Source organism: Aquarana catesbeiana, linkage group LG03 (genome assembly GCF_042186555.1).
Source record: "Aquarana catesbeiana isolate 2022-GZ linkage group LG03, ASM4218655v1, whole genome shotgun sequence".
Classification (NCBI taxonomy): domain Eukaryota; kingdom Metazoa; phylum Chordata; class Amphibia; order Anura; family Ranidae; genus Aquarana; species Aquarana catesbeiana.
In genome coordinates this window covers 35,914,678-35,939,643 of record NC_133326.1, presented here as the reverse complement: position 1 = coordinate 35,939,643, position 24,966 = coordinate 35,914,678, and the positions used below count along the sequence as shown (strand labels likewise).

At 45.0% G+C, this 24,966-nt stretch overlaps 1 protein-coding gene across 1 annotated transcript in view; it reads right to left on the bottom strand.

Moving 5' to 3' along the window:
- AGBL1 (AGBL carboxypeptidase 1) overlaps positions 1–24,966 on the bottom strand; it is a 1,138,256-nt gene that overhangs the window by 665,287 nt on the left and 448,003 nt on the right. The window contains exon 17 of the mRNA XM_073623519.1: positions 18,657–18,810. Within this exon, the coding sequence (XP_073479620.1) occupies positions 18,657–18,810 (154 nt within the window). The remainder of the gene's footprint in view (positions 1–18,656; positions 18,811–24,966) is intronic.

The following is a 24,966-nucleotide window of genomic DNA, read 5'->3' as shown; positions in this document are numbered from 1 at the left end:
TCACAGTTCCCTTTGTCTGGTTGACCAGTTTTTAGGAGCCCTGTTGGGGGGGGGCTTTGGTGAAATATTAGGGGTCTAAATAGACCCCTGATGTCTCACATTTATCACATATAGTGATTAATGTGTTATGTTTTAGTGAGGGTTACCTCAATTATTACAATTTAGATCCCAAAGCCTGAAGGAACTGTTTCCTTTCTTCCTTTAACGTAAAGGGAAATTTGCACAACAATGTATCCGACATTAATACAACACAATGAAGCTTCAAATCATTTCTTACTCTTTAAAAAGGGGATTTGTCTAGAGTTTTACTGTAAAGCCCATCTATGGACAAAACTTGAATGTATCCCTTTATCCTGATAGTTTGTTTTGCGTGTTCACTGCATGTGCTATTGGGATTTAAGCACAGGTATATCTTGTTTCACTTATAAGAAAAGAAAGGGAACACCCGGTTCTAGTGTCCGGGTAAGGGGTTACTGTGGCAACAGTGTTTAATTTGTGGTTGTCAAAAAATGCTGACTGTATTACCAAAAGTATAAATCTATTTATTAAATCATTAAAATACAATTCATCATCTTAGTGCAACAACCTTAGATTAAAACTATAGAAATAGAATAGACGGTTTAGGTCCGATAGAACCCAATTGCTGAATACATAATTTGATAACAAACTAGACAGAAAAACAAAACAATACAGGAGACAAAAAACAAATAACACACAACGAAGATCAACGTCCGGACGCTTAAGGATCTTGCTAATTGTCAACTGGTAATGAAGTACTAGGTGTATTAAATATAATTTGTTGGTGGGATATTAATATCCCATGTGATCCAAAAAAAACGTTGGCAGCAAGGAAGATCCTATAAGGATTGGTGGGGATGGATGGAGGGGAGAGGAGTTAAATGGTACTACCTACTGCTAGTGAATAAACCCTAATTCTATGGCTAAAGAGAGATTGATAGCTTAATTGATTAAATGGGAACAGTAGGAGTCCACAAAATAGCAACCAGTCCCATAGAGTGATATTAGATGGGTTAAAGTTGTTATATGGCAAAGTTCAAATTATTGTGACAATCCACATAGATAGTTTGGCAAGAGTCACTTACAATGAAGTAATACATGAGAAGTAAACACTTTGGTTAATGAAGGTAAGGAACTTTACCATTTGTTGCTCTGCTTCATTGAAGATTGGTCCTATGGACTTCAGAGTTGATAGTGCATCATAATATCCACTTCATGAAGAGAGGACTGATTTTGGTGATGAGTACAGCTCCGAATGCAGCATCAATGGCTGGAGGGATGGCGGGAGATACAAAAAGCAAACCGCTAGCTTCACCTCCTTCTTAATCCAGTGCCATGACGTCCGCCCGCTGGAAGAAATCTCCCAGCTTCAAGTGCATCCTGAAAGGGGCATAGATCCACAGCAGGTGGGGGAGAGCACTCAATCCTCTCGAATGCCGGATCGGGCAGATGGATTGGGCTGGCTCAGATCGTCTAATGTCTGCAGCTGCCTCCTCGGTGTTCCTCCCATCCAAACCGCGGCGTCCGTGACGAGTCGGCGTTGATGATGTTTTTTTTGGATCACATGGGATATTAATATACCACCAACAAATTATATTTAATGCACCTAGTACTTCATTACCAGTTGACAATTAGCAAGATTCTTAAGCGTCCGGACGTTGATCTTCGTTGTGTGTTATTTGTTTTTTGTCTCCTGTATTGTTTTGTTTTTCTGTCTAGTCTGTTATCAAATTATGTATTCAGCAATTGGGTTCTATCGGACCTAAACCGTCTATTCTATTTCTATAGTTTTAATCTAAGGTTGTTGCACTAAGATGATGAATTGTATTTTAATGGTTTCATAAATAGATTTATACTTTTGGTAATACAGTCAGCATTTTTTGACAACCACAAATTAAACACTGTTGCCACAGTAACCTCTTACCCGGACACTAGAACCGGGTGTTCCCTTTCTTTTCTTATATGCAGATTATGGTTACAGCAACAGTTAATATACTTAATTACTATCAGTTGGTCACTTAAATTATTTGACCACCCTCAGGTGCTACTTGTTCCAACTCCCACTTCCCTTTAGTTTAGCATATCTTGTTTCACTGCATGTGCTATGCAGAGAACACTCTCTTCCAATATTCGGCATCTGGAATGGAGCCATATGTCGGAATTAAGGTAACTCCAACACACATGCACAGGAGTTACATTATCAGTGGCCACTTAATAGTTATGGGAAGAAGACGCTGGGCCAAAAGAATCAGAAGATGGCAGCAGCATGATGGTGATAGAGTAGCAACAGGGAGTGTAGGTTGCTCAGCATTTGAGCAACACATCTTCACGCTAGCATCCTAAACCCCTGTGGCCTCTGGTGACTTCTCCAGTGATCTTCATTGTCTCATAGTATAGCCTCAGTGTTTTCAATGTTTCCCAATGTTGTCTGTCCTTCCATGGTCCTTGTGTATTCCAGCCCTTAACCAGCTCCTGTTTGTCCTAGTTATTCCCAGTGTAACCACCACCTGTGTGTCCTAGCAATTCCTAATGTTCCCAGGTCCTGTGTGATCTTCATTGTTCCCAGAGTCCATACTGCCAGTGCCCTGCTTCAATGTGACACCATGCATCCAAGCTTGTACCCTGCTCCAATGACCCAGTGTACTCCAGGCTGAACCTCGCTCTAGTGTATCCCCGTGCACTCCAGCCTATACCCTATACCAGGGATACCATACATTCCTGTCAGTGTTCTGCTCCAGAGTCCTTGCACTTCAGTCTACACCTTGAGTTAGTCCTGTGTTCCCGGGATCCCTGTGCTACGAAAAGACTCTTGCCTGCCTAGTCCTACCCAGGCTCCAGTTGCCGCTTGATCAAGTAAGTCAGGGGATCACAACCTGGGAACCATCAACACCCAACAAGCCCATTTCCACCACAAGGAGCTCTGGTGAAGACCAAGTGACTCCTTAGACTCTGTACATTGGCCCTTCTAAGGGCTCTCGTCTTCGCTAATTGAGTGGGCACACTAAGCTCAGTGGGGTGGATTTACTAAAGGTATATAGACTGTGCACCCTGAAACTGCAGTTGCTCCGGAGCTTAGTAAATGGTGTAACGCTTCACTTTGCAAAGAATACCCAATCACATGCAAGGGAAAACAAACAGCATGTTTTCTTGCATGTGATTGGATGATGGAAGTCAGCAGAGCATTCCCTCATTTACTCATTTACTAGCCCTGGAGCAACTGCACTTGTTCAGTGTAAAGTCTATTTACCTTTAATAAATTTACCCCTCTGTCTCTCTTCCACGGCTTTTGCCATTATCTGCCCTAGCTGCTATAAGAAAATCCTAGTTAGTCAGTCTGTCCCTAGTGGAGATGGACTGTACCTTTGTCTCCTGTTCAGAGACAGTATGAATTAATACCTACCTACTGCTGAAGACAGGGACTAATATGTATATATAGATGAGCAGAGCACCTTACCCGAATCATACACTTAACGTGAATCAAATCATATATTGATCTTTGGGTGGTTTCAATATGTTGTGGTGATACTTAAACCCATGTTGGAATTTTTTTTTTCTAAAAGTTCTTTTCAAACTTAGGAAATAATTTTCTTGCTATTGGACCTATTGGACTGCAGTGCTAATTTTAATTTTATTTTTTACACTGTCTGTCTCAGACTCAGTGTAGGACCAAAGTCTCCATTTAATCAGTCTCCGTTCAATAAGGTTATATTCTCCCTACACAAAGAGTAAGAGAGTAAATGGTACTTGTTCCATTTTAGGCTGCAGTAAATAAAAAATACAATTTATTGCAGTGTCTCCGTCATACTGAATCTCCTACACACACTTTGTTGCACAGCAACACACTTTCCAACACGCCTCTATCAATCAAAACATCCTATGCAGGCCCCCAAACATAATAAAAAATATATGTTACTGGTAGGCGTAATTGCTGTCATTTGTGGGAAAAAAACTATTTAACAGCAAGCAATCTAAAAAGATGATTCAGTAGCACTACATTCCTCTGCTACGTCATCCCATAATGAAATGTCTGGGGACCAAAGCAAATGTTGTATTAGAAGAAGAAAGCCTACAGAGCTTCTATTCTTTAATACAGTGCAACAAAGTAGTAAGAGACCAATTCATCCCAGCTAAGTGCTTATGCTGTACCATAAATGGCTTTAACCTTATTCTTCAAGTCTTTCTTGCATATAGAGTAATCCATATTCCCACTACCACCATTAGTATCAAAGAGAAGGAGGGATACTAACCTAGCTCTGGTTCTCCAACGTAAAAACAAATTGGGTAAAATTTTCAGAGTTTCAGGAAGTTATATTAGTCTAGTACAGGGTTTGTCAACCAGGGTTTCATGGAACCCTAAGGTTCCTACAGAGGTTCCTGTGGGTTCCCTGAGCAATGAGCAATTTCTGCCTCTCAGATAAGTTCCCACTGACACCATTGGTCTTTTTAGGTATGTGTAAGGGGGTCATTCTTCCCAATGACCATAAGTGTTATGCCCCGTGCACACGGTCTGATTTTCCGATGGAAAATGTGTGATAGGACCCTGTTGTCAGAAATTCCGACCGTGTGTAGGCTCCATCACACATTTTCCATCGGATTTTCCGACACACAAAGTTTGAGAGCAGGCTATAAAATTTTCCGACAACAAAATCCGTTGTCGGAAATTCCGATCGTGTGTACACAAATCCGACGGACAAAGTGCCACGTATGCTCAGAATAAATAAAGAGATGAAAGCTATTGGCCACTGCCCCGTTTATAGTCCCGACGTACGTGTTTTACGTCACCGCGTTTAGAACGATCGGATTTTCCGACAACTTTGTGTGACCGTGTGTATGCAAGACAAGTTTGAGCCAACATCCGTCGGAAAAAATCCTAGGATTTTGTTGTCGGAATGTCCGAACAAAGTCCGACCGTGTGTACGGGGCATAAGAAGCATTCTTCCCACTGACCATCAGACAATTATATCATGAGGTGTACATATACTCATTTTAAGCAGGGGTTCCCTGAGACTGGAAAGTTTTTTCAAGGGTTCCTCTGTACTAAAAAGGTTGAGAAAGGCTGGTCTAGTACCTAAAGATAGGCCAATTTTCATAGAAACAGAAAATTGACAACAGAAAAAGACCAAGTGGTCCATCAAATCTGCCTATTTATTTATTATTTATTTATTATTTATACATTTATTATTTATTTATACGTTTTGTATTTTTTTTTTGTTTGTTTTGCTTTTTTGTTTTGCTTTTATAGCATAGAACTATGTTTGTCCCATGCAAGTTTGAAACCACTTATGGCCCATACACACGATCTGAAAATCTATGAAAAATACCGCTTTCGAAGTGATCGTACAGCAATCTGATCGTTATTACACAGAGCCGATCACGACTGTTCATCAGATATTATTATTATTATACAGGATTTTATAGCGCCAACAGTTTACATAGCGCTTTACAACTTGAGGGTAGACAGTACAAATACAATACACTGTAATACAGTAGGAATCAGAGGGCCCTGCTCCTTAGAGCTTACAATCTAAGAGGGAGGGTTAAGAGATACAAGAGGTAATAACTGTGGGTGATGTGCTGATTGAGAAGATAAATGTACAGTTGTTAGGTGGGGGCCAGATAGGCTTCTCTGAAGAGATGAGTTTTCAGGGATCGTCTGAAAGTGGATAAAGTAGGAGAAAATCAGACGGATTGGGGTAGAGCATTCCAGAGGATGGGAGAGGCTCTGGAGAAGTCCTGAAGATGAGCATGGGATGAGGTGACAAGGGAGTTTGAGAGCAGTGAAGAGAATGATTAGGTTGGTATTTTGAGACTAGGTTAGAGATGTAGCTGGGGGCCAGGTTGTGGATGGCTTTGTAAGTTTGTTAGTATCTTGAATTTAATTTGGTGACTGAGTGTCAGCCAATGGAGGGATTGGCAGAGGGGTGTAGCAGACACTGAGCGGTTTGTGAGGTGGATGAGCGTTCATGATGGACTGAAGTGGGGATAGCCTATTTAGAGGTAAGCCAATGAGGAGGGAGTTTCAGTAGTCAAGGCGGGAGATGACCAGGGAGTGGATTAGAAGCTTTGTGGTGACATTGGTTAGGAAAGGGCGTATCTTGGAGATGTTGCGGAGGTTGAGGCAGCAAATTTTGGATAGTGATAGAATGTGGGGCCGAAAGGTTAGTTCAGAGTCCAGGATTACACCTAGGACCTTGGCGGGGGGAATGGGTTGATAGTTGAGCCATTGACAGAAAAATCAGGGGAAGTGGCACCTGAGGGAGGAAATATCATGAGCTCGGTTTTGGAAGTGGCACCTGAGTTTGAGTAAGTGATATGACATCCAGGCTGATATGTCTGCTAGTAAGTTGGTAACGCGTGAGGAGACAGATGGAGAGAGCTGGGGGGTGAAGAGATAGATTTGGGTGTCATCAGCGTAGAGATGATATTTAAAGCCGTGGGAGGCAATCAACTAACCCAGGGAGGTGGTGTAGATTGAGTTAAGGAGAGGTCCAAGAACAGAACCTGGGGACCCCAACGAAGAAAGGAAGAGGAGAGGAGGAAGTAGAGTTGTAAGTGACACTGAAGGAGAGGTGGGATAGGTAGGATGGGAACCAGCGAAGAATACAGTCACGGAGACCAAAGGAGTGGAGTTTATTGAGGAGGAGGGGGTGGTCCACTGTGTCCGATCGGACAAGCACGAAAAATTTTCTTGTAAGATTTTTGTTTAATCAGTTGTCATCTGAAAATACAATACAAGTACATTACAACACATTACATTATTTCCAAATTTTTATTCTGTCGTACCAGAATTTTCATAACTTTAGTAACCTACTCCATTTCTACTTGCGATTAGCAAGCGAAAAAAGTCAGACGATCTGTCGTCCAATTTTCGAATTGTGGGTACGAGGCATTACTGTTGAATGTTTTCCATTCACATTTTCTCCCCCATGTCCCATCTGAAAAAAAAATCAAATGCAGCAAGATGCAAGAAGATGTCACATTAAAATGTGCCAAACTGTCCAAGAGAATTACAGAGACAGTAACTTGTCAAACTTATACATACAACAATTTTTAGTTACTTCGACACACGATTTGGATGATATTTGGACACAAGATTGGTGATGTTGCTCGGGGCAGAGTTGTGAATGGCTTTGTATGTTGTGGTTAGTATTTTTAATTTAATTCGCTGGGTGATTGGAAGCCAGTGTAGGGATTGGAGGAGAGGGTTGGCAGACACTGAGCGGTTGGTAAGGGGGATAAGTCTGGCAGCAGCATCCATGATAGACTGAAGAGGGGATAGCTTATGGAGAGGCAGGCCAATGAGAAGGGAGTTGCAATAGTCAAGGCGAGAGATAACAAGGGAATAAATGAGGAGCTTGGTGGTTTCATTTGTTAAAAAGGGGCGAATTTTAGAGATGTTAAGGAGGTGAATTCTACAAACTTTTGACAACGATTGGATTTGAGGCTGAAATGACAAGTCAGAGTCTAGGATTACACCTAGTACCCTGTCGTGAGGGGAGGGACTGATGGTTGCATTGTTGATTTTGATGGAAAAGTCATGGAGGGGGGCACAGGTGGGGGGAATATTAATAGCTCAGTTGTAGAGAGATTTAGTTTAAGGAAGTGGTGCAACATCCATGTTGATATGTCAGTTAGTAAGTTAGTAATGCGAGAGGAGACTGAAGGAGTGAGGTGTGGAGTAGACAGATTTGGGTGTCATCAGCGTATAAGTTGTATTGGAACTCATGGGCGGTTATCAAGTGACCAAGGGAGGCGGTGTAAATAGAGAAGAGAAGGGGTCCAAGAACAGAGCCTTGGGGGACCCCCACAGAAAGGGACAATGGAGAGGAGGAGACAGAGTTGTAGGTGACACTGAAGAAGCGCTGTGATAAATAGGCAGAGAACCAGGATAGAGCAGAATCTCAGAGGCCAAGGGAATGTAGTTTATTGAGAAGGAGCAGGTGGTCAGCAGTATCAAAGGCCTCAGAGAGGTCAAGTAGTAGGAGTATGGAGTACTGGCTGTTGGTTTTAGCAGTTAGTAAATCGTTAGTGAGTTTTAGTAAGGCAGTTTCCGTGGAGTGCTGCGAGCGAAAGCCAGACTGTAAGGGGTCAAGAAGGTTATTTTCAGGTAGGAGCTAAGATGGTTGTAGACTAAGTATTCTAGAAGTTTAGAGGTGAATGGGAGCAATGAGATGGGTCTTAATTGTTCAGGTTGGTAGGGTCCAGAGAGGGCTTTTTAAGTATGGGAGTGATCTGCACATATTTTAGAGGGGAGGGGAAGGTGCCACTAGAGAGGGAGATATTGAAGATGTGAGTGAGGGAGCATAGGATAGAAGAAGAGGGTGACCGTAGTAATTGTGAGGGAACAGGATCCAAGGGCCAATTGGTTAGGTGGGCATCTGAGAAAAGTTTTGCAACCTCTATAGTAGTAGCCAATTCAAAAGCGGAGAGTGTTGAATGAGCTGTTAGGCAAGGTATGTTGAGTGGGGAAGATGTACGCACAGTGGAGGTGTCCTCACGAATTGCATCAATCTTGTCTTTGAAGTGATTGGCAATCTCTTGGGCAGTGAGTGAGTTAGTGGGTAGAGGGGGTGGGGGAGGAAGCAGAGAGATAAAGGTTGAAAAGAGCCGACGGGGACTAGATGACAAGGAATTAATATGAGAGACAAAGTAGGCTTGTTTGGCAGTATGAAGGCAGGAATTGTATTTTAGAAGGGCAGATTTATATAGGGTGAAGTCTTGCAGGCATTTGGTTTTACGCCACAGTCATTCAAGAGCACGGCAATGTCTCTTGAGATTTCTAGTGTTGTCAGTTTTCCAGGGTTGTAACGGTCGGGGGCCTGATTCTGCGTGTTGTTAGAGGAGCAAGTGCATCTAATGATGATGAGAGTGAACTGTTGTAGACAGAGGTGGCCAGGTCAGGAAAGGGCAAGGGAGAGATTATGTCATATAGGTGGTCAGTAGCAGAATAGAGAAGAGAAAGGTTAAAGTGGTGAAGGTTTCTACAAGTAATTGTTTGCTGCTTGGAGGGATGGGTGGTTGAAGGCAAGGATACAGTGAAAGTAATGAGGTTGTGATCAGAGAGAGGAAAGGGGGTGTTGGTGAGGTTGCAAAGATGGGAGAATACAAGGTCAAGGGTATTACCATTTAAGTGAGTGGAAGCATGTGTCCATTGGGTTAGGTCAAAAGATGAGGTTACGTCGAGAAGTTTAGCTGTAGTTGGGCTATTAACATTGACAGGAATGTTGAAGTCACCAAGAATGATAGTGGGTATTTCAGAGGAGAGAAAGTAGGGTAGCCAGGCAGCAAAGTCATCAAGAAAGTGCGATACCGGTCCAGGAGGCCGATAAATTGCTGCAATCCTCAGAGAAATGGGAGAAAACAGACAAATACAGTGCATCTTGAAAGAAGAGAGGGATAGAGAGGGACAGGAAGGACTTGGAAGGTGCTTTGTGGGGATAGAAGGAAGCCAACTCCACCTCCTTTCTGTCTGTTGGGTCTGGGGGAGTGAGTCCAATGGAGACCACCATGGGAGAGGGCAACAGGAGAAACTGAGTCAAAATTTTGAAGCCAGGTTTCTGTTATTGTGAGTATGTTAAAGCCATGAGAGATGAAGAGGTCATGTACAGATGTTAGCTTGTTACAGATGGAGCGGGCGTTCTAAAGGGCACATGAGATTGGTGGGCTGCTTTGAGGAAGCAGGGGGATAGAAATTAAATTGAGTGGATTGCGGTGGTTGCCAGAGGGGGAGGGGTATTGGATATGTGGCTTGCAGTTGGAAAATGGTGGACCAGGATTAGGTTAAATGTCACCTGAGACTAGGAGAAGGAGGAGGGCGAGGAAGGCAAGATGGGAGTGGGATGTGCATGAGCGTATGTGTCTAGTGGCCCTGGTGTTTATGTCAGCATGGGGGTGCAGCAAATGCAGGAGATGATGGGTGCCATAGTAGGGAGAGGGTAGGAGTGAGGGTGATATATGCATGCTGCAGGGAAGAGAGGAGGGGTAGAGTAAAGATAATTTGAGGATAGAAGCAGGGGCGGACTGACAACTCATGGGGCCCCCGGGCAACAGGGGATCATGGGGCCCCCTGTGTCCCCGCCCACACTCAGGCCACACCCACACAAAGCCCCACCCCCCCATATTGCACTGCGTTGACGCCTCAATTCTGGGTTTAACCTGAGATAAACAGGGGGCAGCAGGGCAGAGCATGGAGGAACCATGGCAAAGTATAGAAGTCAGCAGGTCATAGCACAGGGGGTCAGGAGGGCACAATATGTGTGTGTGGAGGGCAGGAGGGCACACTACATGGATAGCAGCAGGGCACACCAGGGAACATTACAGGTTGGGGGGGGGCACAGTAGGACACATTACATGGGGGGGGGGCAGCAGAGAACATTATAGGGCACATTACATATGGGGAGGCAGAGGGGCACAGCATGGAACATTACATGGGGCAAGAGGGCACATTATGGGGTACAGCAGAGTATATTACATAGGAACATGAGGGCACATTATGGGGCACAGAGCACATTATGGGGCATATTACATGGGGACAAGAGGGCACATAATGGGACACAGCAGGGTATTTTACATGAGGGCACATTAAGGGGCACAGCAGAGCACATTAGGAGGGATACAATCTCATATTATGGGGCACAACAGGGCACATTATGAGGCATAGCAGGGCATATTACGTGGGGGCAAGAGGATACATTATGGGGTACAGCAGGGTATATTACATGAAGCAGAAGGGCACATATAGGGCACTGTATGGTGCACACAGAAGAGCACACTATGGGGCACTGAATGATGCATCAAGGGGCACACATCAGGGCACATCATATGGCACACAGCAGGGTACAGGGCACATCACAAGGCCCACAGGAGGGAATTGGGCACACAGAGGGGCACATAGTAGGGAATGGGGCACACAGTAGGACACAACATGGGGCACACCACAAGGGCACACAGTAGAGCACATCATGGGGCACACAGTAGGGCATATCACAGGGCACACAGTAGGTCATGGGGCACATCATGGGGGCAGGCAGCAAGGAATGGGGGCATGCAGTAGGGCATGGGGGCACACATCAGAGCATGGGCATGGGGCAGACAGCAGGCCATGGGGCACAGAGCAGGGTGTGGGCCAGACATCAGGGCATGGGGGCACAGACCAGGGCATGGGGCAGACATCAGGGCATGGGGGCACAGACCAGGGCATGGGGCACACACATCAGGGCATGGGGGTACACACATCAGGGCATGAGGGCACACAGAGCAGGGCATGGGGGCACAGAGCAGGGCATGGGGGCACAGAGCAGGGCACGGAGCAGGGCATAGGGTAGACAGCAGGGCATGGGGACACACGGCAAGGGGGCACATAGCATGGCATGGGGCAGACAGAGCATGGGGCAGACATCAGGGCATGGGGGCACAGAGCAGGGCATGGGGGCACAGAGCAGGGCATGGGGCAGACATCAGGGCATGGGGACACAGAGCAGGGCATGGGGGCACAGAGCGGGGCATTGGGTAGACAGCAGGGCAAGGGGGCACAGAGCATGGCATGGGGTAGACATCAGGGAATGGGGGCACAGAGCAGGGCATGGGGCAAAGAGCAAGGCATGGGGGCAGACAGCGCATGGGGCAGATAGCAGGGTATGGGCAGACTATAGGGCATGGGGCAGACATCAGGGCATGGGGGCACAGAGCAGGGCATGGGGGCACAGAGTGGGGCATGGAGGCAGACAGCGGGGCATGGGGGCACAGAGCATGGCATGGGGTAGACAGAGCATGGGGCAGACATTAGGGAATGGGGTTACAGAGCATGGCATGGGGCAGACAGCAGGGCATGGGGCAAAGAGCAAGGCATGGGGGCACAGAGCAGGGCATGGGCAGACATCAGGGCATGGGGCAGATAGCAGGGTATGGGCAGACTATAGGGCATGGGGCAGACATCAGGGCATGGGGGCACAGAGTGGGGCATGGGGGCACAGAGTGGGGCATGGGGGCACAGAGCGGGGCATGGGGGAACGGAGCAGAGCATAGGGTAGATAGCAGGGCATGGGGGCACAGAGCAGGGCAAGGGGGCACAGAGCACGGCATGGGGTAGACATCAGGGAATGGGGCCACAGAGCAGGGCATGGGCAGAGAGCAGGGCATGGGGCAAAGAGCAAGGCGAGGGGGCAGACAGCATGGCATGGGGGCACAGAGCAGGGCATGGGCAGACATCAGGTCATGGGGCAGATAGCACGGTATTGGCAGACTATAGTGCATGGGGCAGACAGCGGGGCATGGGGGCACAGAGCAGGGCATGGGGGCACAGAGCGGGGCATAGGGTAGACAGCAGGGCATGGGGGCACAGAGCAGGGCAAGGGGGCACAGAGCATGACATGGGGTAAACATTAGAGCATGGGGCAGACATCAGGAAATGGGGGCAAAGAGCAAGGCATGGGGGCAGACAGCAGGACATGGGGGCACAGAGCATGGGGCAGACAGCGGGGCATGGGGGCACAGAGCAGGGCATAGGGGCACAGAGCGGGGTATGGGGGCACAGAGCGGGGCATGGGGGCAAGGAGTAGGGCATAGGGTAGACAGCAGGGCATGGGGGCACAGAGCATGACATGGGGTAAACATTAGAGCATGGGGCAGACATCAGGGAATGGGGGCAAAGAGCAAGGCACGGGGGCAGACAGCAGGACATGGGGGCACAGAGCATGGGGCAAAGAGCAAGGCATGGGGGCAGACAGCAGGACATGGGGGCACAGAGCATGGGGCAGACAGCGGGGCATGGGGGCACAGAGCGGGGCATGGGGTAGACAGCAGGGCATGGGGGCACAGAGCAGGGCATGGGGGCACAGAGCGGGGCATGGGGGCACAGAGCAGGGCATAGGGTAGACAGCAGGGCATGGGGGCACAGAGCAGGGCAAGGGGGCACAGAGCATGACATGGGGTAAACATTAGAGCATGGGGCAGACATCAGGGAATGGGGGCAAAGAGCAAGGCATGGGGGCAGACAGCAGGACATGGGGGCACAGAGCAGGGCATGGGCAGACATCAGGGTATGGGGCAGATAGCAGGGTATGGGCAGGCATCAGGGTATGGGGCAGATAGCAGGGTATGGGCAGGCATCAGGGTATGGGGCAGATAGCAGGGTATGGGCAGGCATCAGGGCTTTTGGGCACAGAGCAGGATGCTGGGCACATAGAGGGACACAGGACAGCAGCTGCTGCACTTTCCTTCCTAGATGCAGAGTAGCGTGGGAAGCGGCTGTAAACATACCTCTCGTGATGTGCTCCTCCCCGCCGGCCCCTCCTCTCTTCTCGTCCGTCCGAGGTAATGACAAATACAAGCACCTGGGATGGACGGGAGGGAAGGAGGGGCCGGCGGGGAGGAGCACATCACGAGAGGTTCGTTTACACTGCAGCAGTATCTAAGTGATTCGGGACCCGATCTACCCGTCAGCTAGCTGTGATTGACGGGTAGATCGAAGTGGAATCTGTCATGGGGCCCCCTACTGGCCACGGGCCCTCGGTCCCTGTCCGAATTGCCCGATGGTCAGTCCGCCCCTGGATAGAAGACACCAATGTGAGAAGGAAGAGAATAAGGAGCATGTTAGTGGATAGAGAGTGGGAAACTGACTTTATGTAAAATATCAAATATAAAATAAATGTCAAAAGCTGGTTTGCTTGTCGTCTTGCAGAGTGGAGCAGAGTTCTTGTTGTATCTTCCTCCAGCTTTAGTTATCCTGCTTTCGTTAAACTGCGTCGGTGAAACTGCGCATCACTCGTATCAGAGCCGCTCAGGACAGAGCCATGATGTCTGCGCCACCCCATAGGCTGCTTTAAATTTATAGGGAGATTGTGCAGGCATGCATTTCTCAGTTGGTCATAATTGGGTCTGATTGGAGACACCTGAATATGGGGAGGAAATGGCCAACACCAGACCAGCTACAGGCACAGGCTAGGGTCGTAAAGTTAATTACCTCTCTTGATCACTCAAGCCAAATGGGGTTGAGAATCAATCACCAGTAATATTGCTATTGCAGTGTGGTTGTTATAGAGCTAACATTAAATATAGAAGCTTAAAGATATGGCAGCAGAAGACGTTTACCAAAAATGTTACAGCAATGTCAGTTCAGTAGAGATGTCATCACTATACCACTACTGCTTAAGCTCCAAAAAAAGGAGAATTTAGTCCACAAAAGAGTAACCATCATAAAGCCCAAATCTGCAAATTGGAAGGGAAACAGTTTGATTATGTCCAATATCAATAAATGCAAAGGATTGCTTCTATCTATGTATAGAGGTTTTTTTTCTTAATTTTCCAAAAAATTACAACTTCAAAAAACACACCATTCCTTTTACTAAATACCTCAGACTCTCTACTTTCCAATAAGGCCATTTGGGTGATATTTGTACTGTTCAATGGGGGCTGGTGCTCCATTTTTTGAGGGGGGGCAGCAGCAAACAAACCACCCGCCGCCCCCCCCTACCATTCAGTCGATTCCCCATAATCCCCCCACAGCACCCACCCTTTGCTCGGTTGGTCAAAACCCCCACAACCCCCCCGTCACTCGCTCGCTCGTCCGCCCACCAGGCCCGCACTTAACCCATCTAGGTCATGGGCAGCTTCGACTCCTTCCCGCGTCTTCTCCTCCTCTGTCGCTTCCCCTGCGTCTCCTCCTCCTCCTTGGCGGCCAATATGGTCAAGTCTCCTCTTGGCCAATCGGGTCTTAAGACCCGCTTCCTGATTAGCCAGGAGAAGAATCAGGAAGACAATAGCGAGTATTAATTCGCTATTGTCACACAACTGGGTGGGCTTAGGGCGGAGTGCTCTGCGCCCCGAGCCCACCCTTTTTTGAAGCCAATTAGAGTCTCCGGCTCTAATCATGTGCTCCAAAAAAATAAAAAACCCATTGGAATCCATGTGTCCAGCACCCTGCATGTAGATTAGAGGCCAGACGCATGGATTAGGGAGGCGGTGCCCCTGCCTTCCTATGGACGGGCCGTTACTGGTACTGTCTTGGAGTTTTAAGGTCTCAAAAAATGAGATCCTGCTGTCAGTACGACAGGACACATCTTAGTCAGTTAAAGGAATTTGAAAAATAACAAACTTACTGGCCAAAAATAAAGGTAAAAAATAAAGAAAAAAAGGCTAATAAAAAAATACAAATGCAGCGACCACATATAAGAATTGGTAAGCTGCTATATAGTTTTGTTTTGTTTTTGGATTTTATACCGCTGTAAGTTCAGATGTGATGACATGAAATTGATAATAAATTGAGATATTAAACCATTGTGACGGCTTCTATGGCAAGCTTTCATTCTAGAGGATCCATTCTGCAGAGACATGGTGATTCACTAAGACATGCCAGACTACGCAAGACTATTTCAATCATGAACTTAGGAATCTGAACATTTACTATTTTAGTCTTTGCAGTCAAGGCAGGCAGCATGTTTTGCTAGATGATGCGAGTCACAACAGTTTTGGCTGACAAAATTCAAACCCAGTCTGTGTTCGTATGCCACTAAACAAAACTTTTGGATTTTTTGCAGTACATATGGGGTATGTAAACACCAGCCAAATGCACACACGGCGTTAACGAAATGAAAAACAGCATAAGTCCTTAAAACATTAACATAAACACAGCATTGTAATTATAAAAGTATTGTGATATGAAAAAAACAAGGTTTGCATCTATCAAAGAAACAGAACATTTGGTTATTGCTATTTACATTCAAATGTGAGGATGGTAAGAGAATGCACAATATAAATCTCAGCACAGTGAAACATTTCCATCAATAGTACCTGCCAACGACTCTATTAGTAAGATATGATTTGGTGCAATGACATGCCCTATACCACAGCAACCAATCATAGATCAATAGTTTGTGTTTGCCTACACCAGGGGCAGGGCCGTTTTTAAGGCAGGGCAAAAGGGGCAGCTGCCCTGGGCCCTGCCATTGTAGTGGGGCCCAAAGCAGCTGCCTCATACTTGCCAACTATCCCAGTTTAAATTCTCTTGCCCCTTGAAGTTTTAGTCCCATGCTGTGTCCTGATATCTCAGTGTGAAGTGCTGCTACTAATGCTGCCCAGCTATGCCCTATTGTTTTGTACAAATGACTCATCTGCAGACCCTGTGTTTACCGGCAATCATATGTAAATGGTGGTGGCATTCATATGTAAATAGCTGCATCCGGTGGCATAGATATGTAAATAAAGGCGGCATTCATATGCCCCCTACAGTGAGGAGATGATGTGCTGTAACCTCTAGCAACCAATCAGTGAGCAGTATTACATTACAGTAATCTCTAGCAACCAATCAACAAGCAGAAATCTTGTGCTGTAACATCTAGCAACTAATCAGTGAGCCGTTATGTGTGCTGTAACCTCTAGGAACCAGTCAGTGAGCGGTAATGATACACTGTAACCTCTGGCAACCAATCGCAATCGCTGCCTGATCTGATACAGTAAACTGATTTTAAGTCTAGCTGCTATTTATTGTATGTCTCAGAGCAGGTGGAGAGCGAAATTGCATTGGAGGGGGGCCCAAGAAAACGTTTGCCCAGGGTCCAATCAGTATTAAAGACGGCCCTGACCAGGGGTCTCCAAACTTTCTAAACAAAGGGTAAGTATATTGTCCTACGCAATTTATAGGAGCCGGACTGTGCCCGGTGGGAGTAAACAATGCCTCAGGCTTGGTTGCATAATGCCTGGGTTTAGGAGGAGGGGGAATAAAGCCAATAGTTGGTGCGACAGGGAGGAATAGTGCCCCATTGTGGGTGTCAGAGGGACGAATAATGCCCCATTATTGGTGTCAGCGGGAGAAATGGTGCCCCATTGTTGGTATCATTGAGAGGAATAGTGCGCTAATATTGGTGTCAGTGGGAGGAAAAGTGCCCCATCACTGGTGTCAATGGGAGGAATTGTACACCATTTTTGGTGTCAGTGGGAGGAATCATGCCCCATCATTGGCAATGGTGGGAGGAATTGTGTCAATAGTTGGTGTCAGTGGAAGGAATAGTGATAGTGCCTCATTGTTGGTGCCAGTAAAAGAAATTGTGCCCCAAACTTGGTGTCAGTGGGAGGTATAGTGCCCCATCCTTATTGTCAATGGGAGGAAAAGTGCTTTGTTGTTGGTGCTGGTAATACATATAGTTGCCCATCATCAGTACTGGTGGGAGGAATAATACTGATAGTTGGTGTCAGTGGAAGGAATAATGCCCCTTTGTTGGCCTTAGTAGAAAAAAATAGTGCCCCGCCGTTGGTGTCAGTGGGGGGAATAGTGCCTCTTTTTTGGCATCAGTGTAAGGAATGGTGCCTCATTCTTGGTGTCAGTGGAAAGAACTGTGCCCCTTTGTTGGCATCAGTAGAAGGGATGGTGCCTCATTGTTGGTTTCAGTTAAAATAATTGTGCCCCATAGTTGTCAATAGGACTAATATTGCCTTATTATCCTTATTGTCAATGGGAGGAATATTGCCCCATTGTTGGTGCCAGTAATAGGAATAGTTCCCCATCATCAGTACTGGTGGGAGGAATAATGCCGATAGTTGGTGTCAGTGGAAGGAATGGTGCCCCTTTGTTAGCCTTAGTAGAAAAAATAGTGCCCCATCGTTGATGTCGGGGGGGGGGGGGTAGAGTGCCTCTTTGTTAGCCTCAGTGTAAGGAATGGTGCCTCATTGTTGGTGTCAGTGGGAGGAATGGTGCCTCATTGTTGGTGTTAGTGGGAGGAATGGTGCCCCTTTGTTGACATCAGTAGAAGGAATAGTGCCCCATCATTGGTGTCAGTGGGAGGAATAATAACTCGGATAATAATAATAACGGATGGATAAGAGCAAGTAAAAGGCCACATATGACCCTAGGGCCGCAGTCTGGAGACCGCTGACCTACACCAAACAGCTGTATCAAATTTCTAAATCGTTGATATGGGTTGCAAGTCACTGTGTACCTTTATATCCTTTTATAAAAAAAAAGTAAAATTCCACTAATATTTCAGGTAAGGATGAATGTACATGGGTTGAGTGACCTACCAGTTTTTTATATCACTTGGGAGACTCAAGCAGCAATATACATACATGTGACTACCTTACTCTGCCTAGTCATAATGGATTAAATGAGAGGTCCCATTCTAGCCACAGGATAACATTTTTTTAAATGTATTTTACATTATTGATTATGTAGTAGGATCAGCAAATCCCCACCATAGATGTTGTCTATAGCAGAGGATAGACCAGGGAACTCATACCAGAATCCTAGAGCAATGTATAAAACACAGTGAATGGCTCAAGCCCCTGGCTTCCACCATAACCTGAAATATCAGGGATGCCTCTAAACTATTCCTTTTTATTTTGCTGTTACATTAAACGCAAGGGAATGATATGAATGGTTAACTTTCTCAACTGCATTAATGAATAGAACAAATAAAAACAAGCCTCCCTTAAGCTATTATCCCGTAAATGTCATTATTTCCTAAATGAATTCATATCAGTAGTTTTACTGTATTTACCACTCCATATTTTATTAAATTGCACTAATTGCTAATTAATGCTTTCAAATAATCTTTTCAAGTGTTTGGCTTATATTTCCCATGTGTTTTGGGTAATAGGATATTTAAGATCTAATTTTGTTGTTCCGCTTTATGCGGCTGTTCTTTACTTACAAAACTCCTCCTTGTGGTTCTTAGACCTAGACTTGGGCATGGCGGTGATGGTGACAATGGGGCAAGGGTTTCCCCCCAACGTGTCACATAGGGTTTGTTTCTTGAAGTATACTCTTTGAGGATCATATCTATGTTCCAAAAGTTGTAGGTGAGACTAAAGAAGAGAAAACATCAGTCGCATTACTTACCCCTTTGTGTCTAAGGTTAAAACAAATCTTAATGCTTAAGCACAATTTTGCAACTTTGACATGTGTTAGTAAAACCGTACATATCATTACAACTACTTTGTGCATTCAGGTGGATTATAACGCATTTTTTTCAGGATAAAATTGGACTTTCATTTGGTGGTAAATGGTAATAGATATCTCCTGTGTTTTTTTTTTTTTATTATTATCAAAGGAAATCTGGCCCAAAATAAGAAAAATGATTATTTTTCTAAATTTAACTGTATGGTTCTTGCTACTACCATAACCTTCCACCAAAGAACAACCCAAATTAAATTCTCAGCCCCACTACAAGGGCAAACTTTTTTTTCGCCGTGGGTTGGGCTTTAATTAAAGCTGAATTCCAGGCAAGCAGCTAAATACACATACAGTGGGGACGGAAAGTATTCAGACCCCCTTAAATTTTTCACTCTTTGTTATATTGCAGCCATTTGCTAAAATCATTTAAGTTCATTTTTTTCCTCATTAATGTACACACAGCACCCCATATTGACAGAAAAACACAGAATTGTTGACATTTTTGCAGATTTATTAAAAAAGAAAAACTGAAATATCACATGGTCCTAAGTATTCAGACCCTTTTCTCAGTATTTAGTAGAAGCACCCTTTTGATCTAATACAGCCTTGAGTCTTTTTGGGAAAGATGCAACAAGTTTTTCACACCTGGATTTGGGGATCCTCCATCATTCCTCCTTGCAGATCCTCTCCAGTTCTGTCAGGTTGGATGGTAAACGTTGGTGGACAGCCATTTTTAGGTCTCTCCAGAGATGCTCAATTGGGTTTAAGTCAGGGCTCTGGCTGGGCCATTCAAGAACAGTCACGGAGTTGTTGTGAAGCCACTCCTTCGTTATTTTAGCTGTGTGCTTGGGGTCATTGTCTTGTTGGAAGGTAAACCTTCTGCCCAGTCTGAGGTCCTGAGCACTCTGGAGAAGGTTTTCGTCCAGGATATCCCTGTACTTGGCCGCATTCATCTTTCCCTCTATTGCAACCAGTCATCCTGTCCCTTCAGCTGAAAAACACCCCCACAGCATGATGCTGCCACCACCATGCTTCACTGTTGGGACTGTATTGGACAGGTGATGAGCAGTGCCTGGTTTTCTCCACACATACCGCTTAGAATTAAGGCCAAAAAGTTCTATCTCGGTCATCAGACCACAGAATATTATTTCTCACCATCTTGGAGTCCTTCAGGTGTTTTTTTAGCAAACTCCATGTGGGCTTTCATGTGTCTTGCACTGAGGAGAGGCTTCCGTCAGGCCGCTCTGCCATAAAGCCCCGACTGGTGGAGGGCTGCAGTGATGGTTGACTTTCTACAACTTTCTCCCATCTCCCGACTGCATCTCTGGAGCTCAGTCACAGTGATCTTTTGGGTTCTTCTTTACCTCTCTCACCAAGGCTCTTCTCGCCCGATAGCTGTTTGGCCAGACAGCCAGCTCTAGGAAGGGTTCTGGTCATCCCAAACACCTTCCATTAAAGGATTATGGAGGCCACTGTGCTCTTAGGAACCTTAAGTGCAGCAGAAATGTTTTTGTAACCTTGGCCAGATCTGCGCCTTGTCACAATTCCGTCTCTGAGCTCTTCAGGCAGTTCCTTTGACCTCATGATTCTCATTTGCTCTGACATGCACTGTGAGCTGTAAGGTCTTATATAGACAGGTGTGTGGCTTTCCTAATCAAGTCCAATCAGTATAATCAAACACAGCTGGACTCAAATGAAGGTGTAGAACCATCTCAAGGATGATCAGAAGAAATGGACAGCACCTGCATTAAATATATGAGTGTCACAGCAAAGGGTCTGAATACTTAGGACCATGTGATATTTCAGTTTTTCTTTTTTAATAAATCTGCAAAAATGTCAACAATTCTGTGTTTTTCTGTCAATATGGGATGCTGTGTGTACATTAATGAGGAAAAAATGAACTTAAATGATTTTAGCAAATGGCTGCAATATAACAAAGGGTGAAAAATTTAAGGGGGTCTGAATACTTTCCGTCCCCACTGTATATAGAGAGCTGTTTTAGCTGCCAAAAGGATTTATATTTCTGGCCACCCAGTTCTGATATTTACACAGCTCTGCCACACAGTACAGCTCTGTCCAGTAGGGCAAGGGACCTGATTTTTCTCTGCTGAGGTAACTAACACTTATGACAAAATAAAGAATTTGTTGTGATTAATAATAAACTGTACAAAATAGCTGCTAACATTAGATTGCTGGACACAATAGGCGTAGTATAGGTAAAAGGTGTAGCACTCAAAACATTAAATGATAAACAGATATAAAGTTCATAATTATAGGTTCATCTTTGTATAAAAGAACTGAAAACAATCAGAACAATGTCCACCATGGAGAGAAATATCTAACGGACAGAATCCACCGTGGGAGAAACTTCTAATGCCCCGTACACACGGTCGGATTTTCCGACGGAAAATGTGTGATAGGACCTTGTTGTCGGAAATTCCGATCATGTGTGGGCTCCATCACACATTTTCCATCGGATTTTCCGACCCACAAAGTTTGAGAGCAAGATATAAAATTTTCCGACAACAAAATCCATTGTTGGAAATTCCGATCGTGCGTACACAAATCCGACGGACAAAGTACTGCATGCTCAGAATAAATAAAGTGATGAAAGCTATTGGCCACTGCCCCATTTATAGTCCCGACGTACGTGTTTTACGTCACCGCATTTAGAACGATCGGATTTTCCGACAACTTTGTGTGACCGTGTGTATGCAAGACAAGTTTGAGCCAACATCCGTCGGAAAAAATCCTAGGATTTTGTTGTCGGAATGTACGAACAAAGTCCGACCGTGTGTACGGGGCATTAGAGAGGAATGGTATAGAGCCCATCACCTTTACCCACTATAACTAACCCTTACAATCAGTGTATGGGTTATACACATTGAATGCATTGAGATGATAGCAATAACGATCCTTCCAACTTAGAGAACGATCCACTGCACATATAATCCAAAAAGATCCTTCTCCCAATAGACCAAATGGCAAACTATAAGAGCCCTTCCTCTCAGCCGGATATTAAGTCAGGTGTATTCCAATACACAGGTAATAACTCGATAATCAAATACACGCAGGGAGTAGAAAAAAGAGCGCTCATTGCGCAAGCATCCAGTCCAAGAATATTTATTGTGCAAAGAGAATGATAAAATAAACTCACATTTAAAAGAAGTTGTATAAGCGAAATGAATCGACCAGCGCTTCTAACCAACAAGATGGCCGCCGCAACTCCATTCACCAACAACTCCATCCATCCATGTCCTTCGTCACATGTCCTGTGATTCCACCCAACGTTTCGTCATCAACATGCGCCTTCAGGCACGCCCCTGAAGGCGCATATTGATGACGAAACGTTGGGCGGAATCACGGGACGTGTGACAAAGGAAGGAGATGGATGGAGTTGTGGCAGCCATCTTGTTGGTTAGAAGCGCTGGTCGCTTCATTTCGCTTATACAACTTCTTTTAAATGTGAGTATATTTTATCATTCTCTTTGCACAATAAATATTCTTCGACTGGATGCTTGCGCAATGAGCATTCTTTTTTCTACTCCCTGCATGTATTTGATTATCGAGTTATTACCTGTGTATTGGAATACACCTGGCTTAATATCCGGCTGAGAGGAAGGGCTCTTATAGTTTGCCATTTGGTCTATTGGGAGAAGGATCTTTTTGGATTATATGTGCAGTGGATCGCTTTCTAAGTTGGAAGAACGTTATTGCTATCATCTCAATGCATTCAATGTGTATAACCCATACACTAACTAACACTTATGCCCTGTACACACGATAGGATTTTCCGACAACAAAGTCCATGGATTTTTTCCAACGGATGTTGGCTTAAACTTGTCTTGCATACACACGGTCACACAAATCTTGTTGGAAATTCCGAATGTCAAGAACGCGGTGATGTTGAACACGTATGACGAGCAGAGAAAAATGAAGTTCAATAGCCAGTGCAGCTCTTCTGCTTGATTCTGAGCATGTGTGGAACTTTGTGCGTCGGAATTGTGTACACACGATTGGAATTTCCGACAACAATTTTTTTTTGTCAGAAAAGTTGAGATCCAGATTTCAAATTTTGTGTGTTGGAAATTCCGATAGGAAAATGTCCTATGGAGCCTACACGGAATTTCCGACAACAAGCTTCCATCGAACATTTTACGGCGGAAAATCCTATCGTGTGTACAGGGCATAACAGGTCTTGTACTTCTGCCAGCCTTTGACAGGAGAGTGAAGGTGAAGAATCACACAATAAGTTGATCTCTCTGTCACTCTACTCCCACAGCTCAGATGGGAGAATCTGTCCACAGGACAACTATTAGTGGTGCACTCCACAAATCTGGCCTTAATGGAAGAGTGGCAAGAAGAAAGCCATTGTTTAAAGAAAGCCATAAGAAGTCCGGCTTGCGAGAAACCATGTGGGGGACACAGCAAATATGTGGAAGAAGGTGCTCTGGGCAGATAAGACCAAAATTTAACATTTTGTCCTAAAAGCAAAACGCTATGTGTGGTGGAAAACTAACACTGTACATCACCCTGAACACACCATCCCCACCGTGAAACATGGTGGTGGCAGCATCATGTTGTGGGGATGCTTTTCTTCAGCAGGGACAGGGATGTTAATCAGAGTTGATGGGAAGATAGATGGAGGCAAATACAGGGCAATCTTAGAAGAAAATCTGTTAGAATCTGCATAAGACTTGATACTGGGGTGGAGGTTCACCTTCCAGCAGGACAACGTCCCTAAACATACAGCCAGAGCTACAATGGAATGGTTCAGATCAAAGCATATTCATGTGTTAGAATGGACCAGTCAAAGTCCAGACCTAAATCCAAATGAGAATCTGTGGAAAGACTTGAAAATTGCTGTTCACAGATGCTCTCTAATCTAACAGAGCTTGAGCTATTTTGTAAAGGAGAATGGGCAAAAATTTCCCTCTCTAGAGCAAAGCCGGAGACATACCCAAAAAGACTTGCAGCTGTAATTGCAGTTAATCTACAAAGTATTGACTCAGAGGGGCTGAATACAAATGCACGCCACACTTTTCACATATTTGTAAAAAATGTTGAAAATCATTTATCATTTTCCTTCCACTTCACAATTATGTGCCACTTTGTGTTGGTCTCTCATAAAAAATCCCAATAAAATACATTTATGTTTTTGGTTGTAACATGACAAATTGTGGAAAATTTCAAGGGGTATGAATACTTTTTCAAGACATTCTAATGAGACTCTGTTTAGCACCTGTCACCTTTTATTAAAGTGACACTAACAGTTTTATACCTTAATATATTCCCTGCATTAAGGTAAAAAAAAAAAAAAAAACCTCTGCACTAACTGTTTACTCCTACCCTCCACCCCAAACCCCAAACACTTACCTGAGTCCTGTCAGCGATCCAGCGCTGTTCTGGTTGCACCTCTTCTCCCTTCACTTTCAGCTCTCACAGGAGACACAGGCAGCAGTAGGAGCTATAGGGCTTCTGTTGGTGTCAGTCAAATCCTGTGGAGAGGGAGCAGGGGTGTGGCAGAACGGCACTGTGTATGTCTATGGACGCACACAGCTCGGTTCGGTGGCGCTCTCGCGCAGGTGTCCCCATAGCACAAGAATTGCTATGGGGCACCCGCAGGAACAATAAGGGGACTGGATGGACTCCAGAAAAAGTGGTAAAGGACCATTCTGAGCAATACCATTGCACAGGGCATGTAAGTATAACCTCATTTTTATTATTTTTATTTTCATTAAAAAAAAAAAAAAAAAAAAAAAAACAGGCTTTAATAGCACTTTAAGAATTTTAAATAGCTAATGAAGCATTTCTGTTGGATAAGGCCGATAGTCTGTGAGCAGATAAGCCAAATATAAATGAAATCTGAAGCAGGACAGTCCTGTTACTGAGCACTTAACATAAGATATCAGTTTGGTGTCCGTAGGATCAATCTACAGCACACATTCCAGGGCTTTCAGCAATGACAAGCAAACTATTCTCATCCTCCTGCTGGTAGCCAAGAAACAGATGTATCCTGACATATTGATTTGTGCAGTTTTAGTATAACACATGATATCTAAGAAAAG